The sequence below is a fragment of the Mus caroli genome, chromosome 2 (assembly GCF_900094665.2).
Source record: "Mus caroli chromosome 2, CAROLI_EIJ_v1.1, whole genome shotgun sequence".
NCBI lineage: Eukaryota > Metazoa > Chordata > Mammalia > Rodentia > Muridae > Mus > Mus caroli.
The window spans coordinates 11,054,989-11,069,420 of NC_034571.1; the positions used below are offsets into that span (position 1 = coordinate 11,054,989).

At 37.9% G+C, this 14,432-nt stretch overlaps 1 protein-coding gene across 4 annotated transcripts in view; it reads left to right on the forward strand.

Annotated features, from left to right (window-relative positions):
- The window catches only part of Slc39a12 (solute carrier family 39 member 12), a 104,103-nt gene that overhangs the window by 70,287 nt on the left and 19,384 nt on the right, over positions 1-14,432 (forward strand). For 3 of the 4 annotated variants that reach the window (XM_021156381.1, XM_029469888.1, XM_021156383.2), the window contains one exon: positions 1,744-1,931. The exons of the other annotated variant lie outside the window; for it this stretch is intronic. In XM_021156381.1, the coding sequence (XP_021012040.1) occupies positions 1,744-1,931 (188 nt within the window). The remainder of the gene's footprint in view (positions 1-1,743; positions 1,932-14,432) is intronic. 4 annotated transcript variants of the gene reach the window in all.

Consider the following 14,432-nt stretch of genomic DNA (forward strand, 5'->3'; position numbering starts at 1 on the left):
AAAAAAAAAAAAAAAAAAAAAAAAGAACTTTGGCAAAGACTTCAAAATATGCATGTCAAATATAGTAAACATGTTAAGAAGGAAATCATTGTGTTAAAAATGGGGCTGTGAGATAACATATTTAAATTAAAATCAAAGCATGAATCAACATGATTAATATAGAATAATCAAAGCTAAGCATAAAATTGAAGAAAAAGATATATAGTAGCAGATACACATAAGATTTTTTTTTAACTTAGTTACCTTGTATAACAATTGTGCTTCCAAGGGACCAAGACTAACTAAAATAAGGATTTTTAAAACAGGCCTGGAATCAGAGGAGAGGGAGCTGTCTACATATTTACACTAGAGAGAGGCCTGTACCTGGCTAGCTTTAATTGTCAACTTGGCATAGCCTAGGGTCACCTCAGAAGGGTGTATACTTTGAGTAATTGCCTAGATGAGATTAGTGGTCTGGGGCCATGTCTGTGAGGGATCATCTTCATTGTTCATTGATGGGTAGAAGAGCCTACTCCATAGTGGACAGCATCATTCCCTGATCTGGGTGTCTGAACTGTTTAAGAAAGCTAGCTAAGCATAAACTGGGTTGAGTCAGTAATCAATATCCCTTCCAGATTTCTGATTCAAGATCTTGCTTGTGTTGATGCCCTGATATCCTGCAATGATGGACTGTGACCTGGGAGTATAATACAAAATAAATCCTTTCCTCTTCTAAGATTTTGGACAGAGTGTGTAATCATAGCAAGAAAAAAGAAGCTAGGATAAGCTCATTCTGCTTTCAATTTCAAGTTCATGCTTTCCCACGGGCAACTCCTGCCCTCTTGTGTTCAATGTCCATTCCCCAAAGTCCAGTTATCAAATTAGTATTGACCCCCTCTAGCCAAAGTCCTTCCTGCACCCATTAAAATGTAACTGGTCTGTATATCATGCCCTATGGCCTTGTGTTTAGCTGCTATACTAGTGGCATGGTATTTGACTTTCAACCTCAGATCACCTAGCAGTATAGCAGTATGTAACAGGACAATGCAGTAGTATTAAGAGCTATTTCTGCGACCCATTATGCAATGGAGTTAGGGAATGGAGCCACAGATTTTTTTTTAATTTGAGCTTCTATTAAGTGATGGAGACTGAGAAATAAACACTCTAGATCTGGAGGTAGAATGTTCATCTTTTGACACAAAGGTATGGCAAGGTATGGTGTTCGCTGATCATGAAGGTAGATGATCATTTTCTAAAGAGAGATTTTGTTTCTTTCATTAACTTTTTAAGGATTTAAAAAAATCTCTAATTAAGTAGTTTTCCTCTTTCCCTACAAACAGATCTAAATTAAGTGCATCATAAAAACCTATAGAGTATCATGATTCTTGTGGCAAGAATCTAGGGCAAAGCAACAACAGAAACCAACTCAGAAACTCCAGGGTAGAGTGTGTCTTTGTTTTGTATTTATCTGATTTTAAAATGCCACTGAGTATCAGGGCTTAGAGAACATGTCATAGACCTCCCTGGATGAGTTATATTTAGGCAAAGGAATAGAACCTCTCTACCCTCAACTTCATCTGGGTAGTGAGCCCCAGAGATGTAAGGTAGATGTGTTTAACTAACCAATCATTCATCTTACTCCCTAAACCAGTTCCATTTGCTGGAGTTAAAAGTAAACTAGTAGTATATGAATGTATCAAAAGCATCTTCACATAAGTGATGGTGGCATATTCTCTGCTTCCCCACCCCCCCCCCGAATTCCAGGAGACTTTGCAGTGCTCTTAAGCTCAGGACTCTCTGTCAGGACTGCCATCCTGATGAATTTTCTAAGTGCCCTGACGGCCTTCGCAGGACTGTACATTGGTCTCTCAGTATCTGCTGACCCACGTGTCCAAGACTGGATTTTAACAGTGACTGCTGGGATGTTTTTATATTTATCTTTGGTGGGGATGGTAAGTTTTATGGATTTCTGTTTTGATATGCTGACACCAGAAATGTGAAAAATGGCTGAAACCAGGAGATTTTTAATTAATTTTCACTAAAATGGGAGAGACTTAGGAGTTGTAAAATGTAGTTAGAGCGAATATAGAAAAGCAAACACTCTGGGATCCAAGAAAGTAAATAGTAGGCAGAAAGAATGGAACTCGCGACTCAGAAAATGCTGATGTTCTGATAGTAATGGAAGTAGTAGACTGTAATCATCGTCCCAAACCTAGCAACAGACCATATTATCACAACTCTGTACAAAGAGCCTAGACTAGCCATTCTGCCTATATGATACACAATAGTTCAACAAAATTTGTCATTAGATTCACAACCCACCACATGCCTTAACAAAACAGATCACTTTTAAATAAGGAAGGTCTATCATTCTGATGAAATATGGAAGATTCTGACAGCCATTTGGCATCTCAATTGCAATGTATTTCCTAAAGAGATTCTTGGTAATAATAATGAAAACCTGCTCACTAATTTTCATTCTCTATAATGGTATTAAGAAAACCAGAACCTGGGAAATTTTACCCACCCATTTTGTTTCCACTTCTTTGTTGCCTTCTTTCCTTCCTTCTGTCTCCCTTTCTTTATTTCCTTCTTTCCTGTGTAATTCTCCTCTCCATAAAATAGACCATTTTTCTCTAAAGTCACCTTCTGTCGGAGGTGTTCACATTTTAAATAGTTTTAGGATAGGGCTGGGGATATACCTCAGTTGGTTGAGTACCTGGCTCACATGCACAGAGCCCAGAGTTCATTCCCCTACAGTACGTAAGCCTGGCATGGTGATGCATACTTGTAATTCTAGCACATAGGACATAGAGACGGAAGGTTCAGGAGTTAAAAATTCATCCTCCCATATATAAAGAGTTTGAGGTCAGCCTAAGCTACAGGCCTTATCTCAAAACCAAAGCAAAGGTTCTCAGAGTAAAAGCTAAATTATCAACCCTTCTTCTGAGTTAGAAGATAGCAAAGAAAAATGAAATTAATGGATAATTCAGCCTGAACAAAAGCAAATTCTGTTATTCCTTGTGTCCTGGAGAAGATAAAGCAAAATAAACAGTCTTGAAGGTGATTTATAGAGCAGATCCTTAGGGATTGGCTAATGGTGGTGCGGAACCTGGTTATTTGCTGTCCAGGAAGTAAGTACAGAGTTGTTCCATAAGAGAAAAATAAGAGAACAAGAACTGGAGTTTCTACAACCAGAGGATCAGAGTGTCCTGAGGACAGATTTCAGAGTGGTTCCCAGGGTAAGTGCCAGCTTTTGAACCCTGAGCTTCTGATCCCTGGCAGCTTTTCTTAATCAAAGTCAAGTGGATAAAGTCAACACCAGGCACACTCTTTGTTTATGAATGTCTCTAAGTGTTACTTGCCATGCTAACAAAACATTTTAATTTTGATAATGAAGCTGAAAGTACATCAAATTCTACCTCTAACCTTTGCATCCCAAGCTGAGGTCACTAGTACTCCTGTGATCCTTCTGAAGTAAGGAATCGTGCTTTCTAACTTTTTGTAAGTTTGAAAACAAGCTGCCATTTCCCATTAATTGAGGTGAGCTACTCATTGATCAAGTGCCTTTGTTAGTTCACTTCTATACCTCCCACTTCAGCTTCTTACTCTTTTGTCCTTTCTGGGGCAGTTGTGGACAGTTGCAGTATTGTTTTTTAAAGTTTATTTTGTTTTCTAACCTAGATTGGATTGCTCTTCAAAGTATGATTGATGTGTCCTGCAGAGTTGATCCCATATCTCTATCTCTATCTCCATCTCCATCTCCATCTCATCTCCATCTATCTCTACCTCTACCTCTACCTCTACCTCTACCTCTACCTCTACCTCTACCTCTACCTCTACCTCTACCTCTACCTATACCTATACCTATACCTCTATCTCTCCAAAATAGATTGGGGAAGATTATTTGTCCCATTTGTCATGTGGAAGCCTAAGCTAGTGTTGTCATTTCCCCATTACTGTTCCTGCTGTGTATCCTATAAGGGTGAGAGAAGAAGCAAGGCAAACTGATATCCTACAAGAGATGAACTAGCATAAATTTTTGACTGTACTGAAACTTGCCATTTGCCAAAGAAAAGTCAGCACCCTGGCAAGAAGACAGGAAAGAAAATCCTGTGAATTTCCTGGGGCTGCTTCTAAAATCCAGGTCCCTTGCTCTCACGGCCTTCAGAGTAAATTCTAAACAAATACAGATCTTTCACATAGCGGCGACTTTAACTGTTGCTGTGCTCTGGGGCTGTGCCAAACAAAACAGTCTGTCATTTAGAAAGAGGAAAACATGGTTCAGAAACCGTAAAACATCAAGGAAAATAAATGAAAGTAACTGAAGGGTAGAGGGACCATCTTTGGGCTATGCAGTTTGCAAATCCTTCATGTTCATCAGGCTTGCCCTGAGGAGAGTCAACGTGAAAAGATAAATTACATGTGTAGCTTGTTTGTTTGTTTCAAAGACATGAAACTCCTAAAGAGAAAGAATTGTGGGCAAGAAGGGGCCATTAGCAATGAGGTCAAGTTGGAAGGAAGTCTTCCCCAGGGAAAACTGCCAGCTTTCATTCTCCCAAGTGAGATGGCCTTATCCAAACCCATGAACTCCGAGTTGCATTGACTTCTTTCTAAATGGCATGAAGAATTACCACAGCTCTGTGTGGCCAGGGAAATCAATATACCGTTTTCCTCAAAACAAGGACAAAGACACATGGAAACAACCCCTCTCACTGTCGTGTGTGTGTGTGTGTGTGGCAAGTCAGAGGTCAGAGGTCAGCCTCAGTTGTTATGCCTCAGAAAGAGCCCATCTTGTTTACGTGGCAGGGACACTTCTTCAGAGCCAAGCCTCACTGATTAGGCTAGGCTGCCTAGCTAGCAAGCCCCCACGATCTCCCTGTCTTTACCTCCTGGTTCTGGAAGTATAAGTGCATGCCACTTTTTATATGGGTGCTAGGGATAAAACTTGTGTTCTAGATGTAGATGTCAAACACTTCACCAATGGAGTTATTTCCTCAGCTTTAAAAGGTGTTACATATGGGCCTTCCTACTCTTGTCCAAATATATTCCTATAGGCATTCTCTCTCCACAGTTCTGTGCTTGAGTGACAGAAATGACATCAGTACAAAAGAGAGGAATGCAGTGTAGGACTACAGCAGTGAAGTGTGCAAGACTAATCTTGATCTTACAGGGTCTTGGTGGGATAGTTTGTGATTTGTTGCTGTTGTGTCTGCTGTGACGTCTAGTCTTAACTTCTTTAAACTTTGAATGTTGTTTTTATTTACTTACTTTATAAGGTAGAATGTTGTATCTGTCATGGGTTCAAAGCTTTTTTCCCCTAACATTAGCATTTAAAACTAGACATTTTCCCATAAGGCATCACTTATTGATCCACTTATAGTTTGTGCTTTCAGTATGCTCATTTGAACTGTTTTCAAATTTCTCTGTTATTTTGTTTTCTTTTTGATGCATGGATTATATAGAAATATATTGTCTAAGCAGTATTTGAAATCTAAATGGTTTCAGTTGCTGACTTAATTAAATGGAATTTTAGATCAGGTATGTTTTCTTATATTGGTGCACAGGTATGCCTTGAGACTTGTATACCACACAATCTATTTTGATGAATAATTTTTTGTTGTTAGGTATGCAGTTCTGAGAGCACCAGTTAAGTCAATTTGATTAATACTATGAGTCATATTTTCAGATTAATTCCCGATTTCTCCCACTGACTTAATGCTAAATTTATCAGTTCCTGTCTGTGCGTTGCCTGCTTCTTCTCTTAGTTCTGCCATGTTGTTTCATGGGTCTGGGCTTCTGTCATTAGCTACATATATATTTGAATATTTCCTTTGTCAGTTTAGGCTGCTGTAATAAAACACCACAGTCTAGGTGGATCTTGCGACAGAAGTACTTATCATAGTAGTACAGACTAGGAAGTACAAGATAAAGGTTTTGGCCAATTGGGTCCCTGCTCAAAGCACTCTTGCTATCAGACAGACGTCATTTTGCTATGATCTCATGGGAGGACCCAGAAATGAGTGGGAATTTCAGAATTTCAATCCCTCATCTCTTACAGTGGTACTAATTCTACCATGATGGACTGACACTCATGTCCTAATTAATTTCTGATGTGGTTTGAATATGATGTATGTGTGATAGGTTTATATATTAAATGCTTGGCTCACAGCTAGTTGGATGATTTGTGAGGTACTAGTAACTTTAAGAGGTGAAGCAGGCAGCTAGTCCCACAACACCCAGAGGAAGCTCCACTCTAACATGCTCAGGTCCACAGGATCCCAGGAGCTTGGTCACACCAGGATGTCAGGGTCCCAGAGGCCACTTGACTCTCAGGAACTCTGACACACCCAGAATCACAGGATCACAGAGACAGCTGGACTATGAGGAGTTCTGACACAGCCAGGATTACAGGAAGGACAGGATCCAGTCAGGGAGCTAGGGCAGGGTGCACTAGAGATATTTCGATGGTGGGAAGCAAGTGCAAGAACATAAGCAACAGAAGGTTACTTGGCATCATCAGAACACAATTCATCCACCATAACAAGACCTGGATACACCATCACACTGGAAAAGCAAGACTTGGATCTAAACTCACTTCTCATGATGATGATAGAGGACTTTAAGAAGGACATACATAACTCCCTTAAAGAAATACAGGAAAACACAGGTAAACAGCAAGAAGCCCTTAAAGAGGAAACACAAAAATCCCTTAAAGAATTATAGGAAAACACAATCAAACAGACAAAGGAAATGGACAAAACAATCCAAGATCTAAAAATTGAAATAGAAACAATAAAGAAATAACAAAGGGAGGCCACTCTGGAAATAGAAAACCTAGGAAAGAGATCAGGAGTCACAGATGCAAGCATCACCAACAGAATACAAGAGATAAAAGAGAGAATCTCGGGGGCGGGCAGAGGATAGAAACATTGACACAACAGTCAGAGAAAATGCAAGATGCAAAAAGCTCCTAACACAAAACATCCAGGAAATCCAGGACACAATGAGAAAACCAAACCTAAGGATAATAGGTATAAAAGAGAGTGAAGATTTCCAACTTAAAGGGCCAATAAATATCTTCAACAAAATTATAAAAGAACTTCCCTTACCTAAAGAAAGAGATGCCCACAAACATAGAAGAAGCCCACAGAATTCCAAATAGATTGGACCAGAAAAGAAATTCCTCCCATCATATAATAATCAAAACACCAAGTGCACTAAACAAAGAAAGAATATTAAAAGCAGTAAGAGAAAAAGTTCAAATAACATATAAAGGCAGACCTATCAGAATTACACCAGACTTCTCACTAGAGACTATGAAAGCTAGAAAATCCTGGACAGATGTTATACAGACCCTAAGAGAACACAAATGCCAGCCCAGGTTACTATACCCAAATACCAAAATTCTCAATTAACATAGATGGAGAAACCAAGATATTCCATGACAGAACCAAATTTACACAATATCTGTCCTTAAATCCAGCCCTACCAAGGATAATAGATGGAAAACACAATACAATAAGGGAAACTACACCCTAGAAAAAGCAAGAAAGTAGTCTTTCAACAAACCCAAAAGAGGATAACCACACAAACATAATTCCACCTCTAACAAGAAAAATAACAGGAAGTAATAATCACTTTTCCTTAATATCTCTTAACATCAATGAATTCAATTCCCCCAAAGATAACAGACTAGATATGTAAACAGGACCCAGCATTTTTCTGCATACAGAAAACACACCTCAGGAACAAAGACAGACACTACCTTAGAATCAAAGGTTGGGAAACAATTTTTCAAGCAAATGGTGCCATGAAACAAGCTGGAGTAGCCATTCTAATATCGAATAAACTCAACTTTCAACCAAAAGTTATCAAAAAGGACACTTTATACCAGACAAAGGAAAAATTTACCAAGATGAACTCTCAACTCTGAACATTTATGCTCCAATGCAAGGGCATCCACACTCATAAAAGAAACTTTACTAAAGCTCAAAGCACACATTGCACCCCACATGGTAATAGTGGGAGACTTCAACACTCCACTTTCAGCAATGGACATATCATGGAAAAAGAAACTAAATAGAGACACAGTGAAATTTATAGAAGTTATGGACCAAATGTATCTAACAGATATTTATAGAACTTCCATCCTAAAGCAAAAGAATATACCTTCTTCTCAGCACCTTGTAGTACCTTCCTCAAAATTGACCATATAATTAGTCACACAACAGGCCTTAACAGATACAAGAAGATGGAAATAGTCCCATGCACCCTATCAGATCACCACAAACTAAGGCTGATCTTAAATTAACAAAAATAACTGAAAGCACACATACACATGGAAGATGAACAATGCTCTATTCAATGATAATTGGTCAAGCAAGAAATAAAGAAAGAAACTAAACACTTTTTATAATTTAATAAAAATGAAGACACATCATAACAAAACCTATGGGACACTATGAAAGCAGTGGTAAAAGGAAAACTCATAACTCTAAGTGGCTCCAGAAAGAAGCTGAAGAGAGCTTACATTAGCAGCTTGACAGCACACCTGAAAGCTCTAGAACAAAAAGAAGCAAATAAACCCAGGAGAAGTAGATGGCAGGAAATGATCAAACTCAGGGCTGTAATCAACCAAGTAGAAACAAAAAGAACTATACAAAGAATCAACAAAACCAGGAGCTGTTTCTTTGAGAAAAACAAGACAGATAAACCCTTAGCCAGATTAACCAGAGGACACAGAAAGAGTATCCAAATTAATAAAGTCAGAAATGAAAAGGGAGACATAACAACAAAATATATCTTTTTTTTTAAAAGATTTATTTATTCATTATATGTAAGTACACTGTAGCTGTCTTCAGACACTCCAGAAGAGGGCGCCAGATCTCGTTACGGATGGTTGTGAGCCACCATGTGGTTGCTGGGATTTGAACTCTGGACCTTCAGAAGAACAGTCGGGTGCTCTTACCCACTGAGCCATCTCACCAGCCCCCAACAAAATATATCTTAAAATAATTATTGTTTGTTGATCAACAGTTGAAAATATTAAAATCATCTTCTACAAATAAAATGAAAATAAAAATGATGAATTTATGAAGTTCTTAGGCAATGGATGTAACTAGAAAATATCATATTGAGTGAGGTAACCGAATCACAAAAGAACACACATGATATGCATTCAGTGATAAGTGGATATTAGCCCAAAATCTAAGAATACCCAAGATACAATTCATAGACCACATGAAGCTCAAGAAGAAGGAAGACCAACATGTGGGTGCTTTGGTCCTTCTTAGAAAGGGGAACACCCTCATAGAAATAGGGTGAGGGGAGATTAGATAGGACATTTCTGGAAGGGAGTGGGAAACCGGGAAAGGGGATAACATTTGAAATGTAAATAAAAAAATATCCAATAAAAATGCAAATAAATAAATAAATAAGAGATGAGGTATGCTATAGGAAGTAAGGCACTGTCTTAGTCAGGGTTCTCTAGAGTCACAGAACTTATGGAATGTCTCTCTCTATTGAGAGAATTTATTGGAATAATTTATAGTCCGTAGTCCAGCTAATCCAACAATGTCAGTTGTGAATGGCAAGTCCAAGAGTCTAGTAGTTGCTCAGTCCCATGAGGCTAGTTGTTTCAGTTGATCTTCTGTAGAAGCAGGTTCCAACAGATGTGCTAGCAAGTAAGTGCAAGCAGTCAAAGAAGAGTGAATCTTCCTTCTTCCATTATCCTTGTGTAGACCTCCAGCAGAGGTGTACCACCATGCATGGATCTGGAATTTGCTTTGTTCTAGGCTGACCTTGAATTCAGAGATCTGTTTGCTTTAGTTTCCTGGGATTAAGGCATGTAGAACCTTGTCTCAGCCTAAACTTTTTATGGCCAAGATCCATGTCAAGATCTCCATGTCAAGATCCAGGTCAGAAGCCTGAATCTTCCAGCCTCAAGATCTGGATCACAGGTTTGTCCTCCATTTCTGGATTGTAGTTCATTCCACATATAGTCAAACTGACAACAAGGAATAGCCATTATAGCACTAATGATGTATCTTTGAAAGATATATTGGGCCCCACTCCCTTTCTGTCTTCTGGCTGTCTGTCTGTTTTTTTTTTCTCTCTCTCTCTTTCTTTTTCTTTTTCTTCTTCTTCTTCTTCTTCTTCTTCTTCTTCTTCTTCTTCTTCTTCTTCTTCTTCTTCTTCTTCTTCTTCTTCTTGTTCTTCTTGTTCTTCTTGTTCTTGTTCTTCTTCTTCTTCTTCTTCTTCTTCTTCTTCTTCTTCTTCTTCTTCTTCTTCTTCTTCTTCTTCTTCTTCCCCCTTTCCCAGTTCTATGTGTATGTGAGTGTGTTCGCTCCATCATGAAGTGAAAAATTTCCATATGTTGCTCACCCCATAATGATCTGCCACAACAGGGGCACAGAATTACAGATCCAAGTGTCCATGGGCACTTTCAAACTGTGAACTAAAACATTTCCTCTCTGTAAGTTTTCAGTATGGATTTTTTTGGTGATAGCTGTAGAAAAGCAGCTGGTAGACTTCTCAGGACCTCATCTTCAAAGGCTTTCTCAGTAGGTAGTATGGTTTTCATATGTAAGTTCTGGAGAGACACATTTAACACTCATTGCATGTCTGCTGTATCTCCCTGGTGAACTGACACTTCTACCATCTCTGTCTGAGAAAACATCCTTGCCTTGGTGTCTTTCTCGTCTTAACTGTTTGGGAAATAAGAGGTATAACTCAGACTACTTGAAGGGGATGTTGCAGAAGTGTCTGACATTACCAACAATCTCTATTGTCCATTCACCTTGCTTGTTCAAGTTCTACAAATGATTAAATTGTCCTTTGACAATTTATTACATGTATATAATATATGACACTTTCATATTTTATACATATATGCTTTAATACATGTATAATATTTGTAATATATATTTAATATATGTAATATATAATTTTATACACATCTATATGATACATATACTTCACATACATATAATTATATTAATCAGGTTTCTCTAGAGTAATCAAATTTATAGAATGAATTTATATCATATCTGTCTAGAATAATATCTATCTATCTATCTATCTATCTATCTATTAATCTATCTATTTATCTATCTATCTATCGAATCTATTGAAGTCTGTTCCCACATTAAATATCTGGATTAAAGGTGTATTTCCCACCTTAAAATATCTAGATAAAAGAGTGTCTTCCCACTTTAAGGTATTTAATTAAGAAAATAATCTGTACCCAACCAATTTGGTTTTAGCCAATTCCAGGTGTAGACAAGTTGACAACCAAGAGCAGCCACCAAAATAGTAGTTGACAGTCTTATACATATATTTGCTATTTCATACATGTTTAGAGTATTTGAAAACTTTATATGCTTATATGTATTATACTGTAGTCACAGTCATTTTTCTACCCTCTCATCTCCCTCCTGCCTCCACTGCCTTCCTCCCACTCAGTCTCCATATCATTTTCATGTCTTTGTTTTCTCTTTTTGACCCATTAGTTTTAATCAGGACCCCTCCTGCAGACATGGGTATGAAGTTGTCTACTAGAGGATGAGCAACTCATTGTAGGCTATATCACTGAAGACAATGACTTCCTCTCTCCTGATAACTTTAGATAGTCATTATGTCCCTGGGGTGGTCTGATGTCCCATCAGCCACTCCCCCATTAGTGGATAGATGTTTACTGGATTTGTTTTCTGAATTCTGTATGTGGGCATCCACAGCTATTGTGAGTTTGTGAGTGCCACACCATGTCATGCCTATAAGTCAGCATTTTATGCCCTGTCTCTATCATGTAGCTCTTCCATTATTTATACCCTTTTTTAAAATACCCTTTCTTCTTAATGTTTCCTGAACTGTGGAGGATGGACATGGGCATCCTGTTTAATCATGAGCATTCAACAGTGACTAGCTCTCAGCATCTTGACCAAACATGAATCTTTGAATTAGATGCTGTTTGCTGCAAAGAGAACATTTTTTTTTTAAATTAATGCTTAGGATACCACTTGCCTATTGGTGTAAATGAACTATTTAGTGGCAGTTTGACAATAGCAAACAATGGTAGTAGTTCACTCCTTGTACTTATATGTCCTCCCAGCTATGGGCCTTTGAGGTAAGGTCTTTGGTACTAGGCCTTAACTTCCTCCTATGGAGCAGGCACCAGATCTAATCAGAAATTAGTTGCTTTCCCCTATAACTATCATGCCATTATTGTTCCAGTAAGCAGGTCTTGCTGTGCAAGTTGGTACTGTAGGATGCAAGGACTAACGTTTGGAAACAGCATAGCTAACTCTCCTTCCCCAGGTGCCCACATAGTAACTTCTGTCACAACAAATGCTAGCCACAAGGGCGTAAGCTTCCAGTTCAGTTCTAGCTAGGATTTCTTTTATTCTGCAGCCAAAATAAGTGATATCTTCAGCAATAGGCTCCTAACATCTAGTTCTTGTGGGCAAGTAATAACAATGACCATAACCCATTCAATTTATTTTGGATAAATTTCTAGGGCCTTCCTGACCATCTACACCTAGGGAAGTGTCCCATATCTGGCACTAGGATTTTCATCCAATAAACCTTGTTTTCTGGGATCAGTACTACCCATTCATGCATAGTACCATCACTAAATATCTTTTTCTAAAGGACTTTGCCAATATTTTAAAATTAGCTTATAAAGTAATACATTTCCAAATGGCTTTTTCATATACCCTTAGTTTCACATAACTACTTTCCACACTCCATATCCTCCCATTTCTGTTTACACATTTCCATGCTCAGTATTCCTCCCCTCTGTTTTCATAGTACATTTGCTCCAAATCTTAATTATAACCAGATTCCTTTGGTTTGATGTTTCATTCATAGTCTCCTGTTTGCCACAAATATTTTATAAGAAATAATCTTTATAGATACAACATTCTATCAAAGTTATATACATATAACTCCTCCTAATCTGGAAGAGTCTGTGACTACATTATCTAAATTCAAAAAGGACTTGCAGATGTCATGGAGGTTTAAATGTTTGAAAATGAGTCTGGAAAATAGAAAGTTTTGATCTGGCTATGATCAGTGGGAAAAAAAAAAGCTAAGATGATAAAATGAAGGTTAGAGATATGTAACATTGCTAGATTTAAAGACAGAGGGAAAGGCCAGGAGCTAAGGAACATGGGTACTCTCTAGTCTAGAATATGGATGGAAAATTGGCTCTTCTCCAAAGCTTAAGAATAAAGCCCAGCACAGGAATCTTAACCTGGCAGGAGTCATGCTAAAATCGGGACCCATAGAACTATAAGATAGTGTATTTTTATTGTTTCAAGCCACTCAGTTTATGGTCATCTGTTAATAGCAGCTGTTGAAAACTTATCCATCCCTTTGGTACCATCTTATGTTTAGATGTAATTGGAAATGGAGACAGCTTTGTAAATGCATCTTTTTCTGTCTGAGAAACTAAAATCCCTTCTGAGAAAATTCTCAGAATTGAAAATGTACAGGATTTCTCAGGCTCAGCATCTTTCAATTTAATAAATCACTTAGATGTAAGGAAACATGAACCCTCAAAGTAAGTTATTCAGCAAGCTGGGTAGAGAAGCTTCATTTTTGAGTGACTATCATGTATTCTATAGTACATGAATTAATTAATTTTTTTAAAAAATACATGGTTATGTCAGGGATGGTTTATTTTTGGAGCTGAGGCAAAGTCGAAAACCTTCAGGCATTTTTCCTAAGGTTTTAGATCCTGAAAGTCAGTTTCTATAGCAACAAGTGAGTAGAAACCTCAAGGGACTCTTACTGCAGTTGTAACTAGAGATGTCTCTGGAATTGGGGGAACTGGACAAATGCCCAGGGTCCACTGTGTTAATAGAACTAGTGGATATTAGAGAACTAAATCTCACTGAGGTGGCAGTGTGGAAAGAAAAAAAAAACTCAAGTAGAATTCAGGTACCATTTCCTTGAAAATCCAAGGCAAATCAGTTGAGAATTTAGGCAGTTCTGCATAGCTGCAGCTTTAGTATTAAGGAGGTGGTTATCCACAGACCAGAGAACCTAGGAAAGAATTCCATCTGCACTGGACACAGGGATTTCACTTGCCATTTTTCTCTAAACAGTACAGAATAACAATTATGTTTGTGTTATCTTTGTCTTCTAACATCTTATAAATGACCAGTTGGTTTACAGTATAAAGGAAGATTATATTGACAATGTGCAAATACTGAATTACTTGGGACATCTTCAAATTTTGGCATTGGAGGGAATCCCTGGAATAAAGGATTTCTGGATACTGAGGAATGACTAGATGCCCAGTTTTTTGTTTGTTTGTTTGTTTTGTTTGTTTTTGCCCACATGTGCACACACCAATCAACATACCACAGTTTTCTGAATCTTTTTTTTTTTTTTAATATTTTTATTACATAATTTCCTCAATTACATTTCCAATACTATCCCAAAAG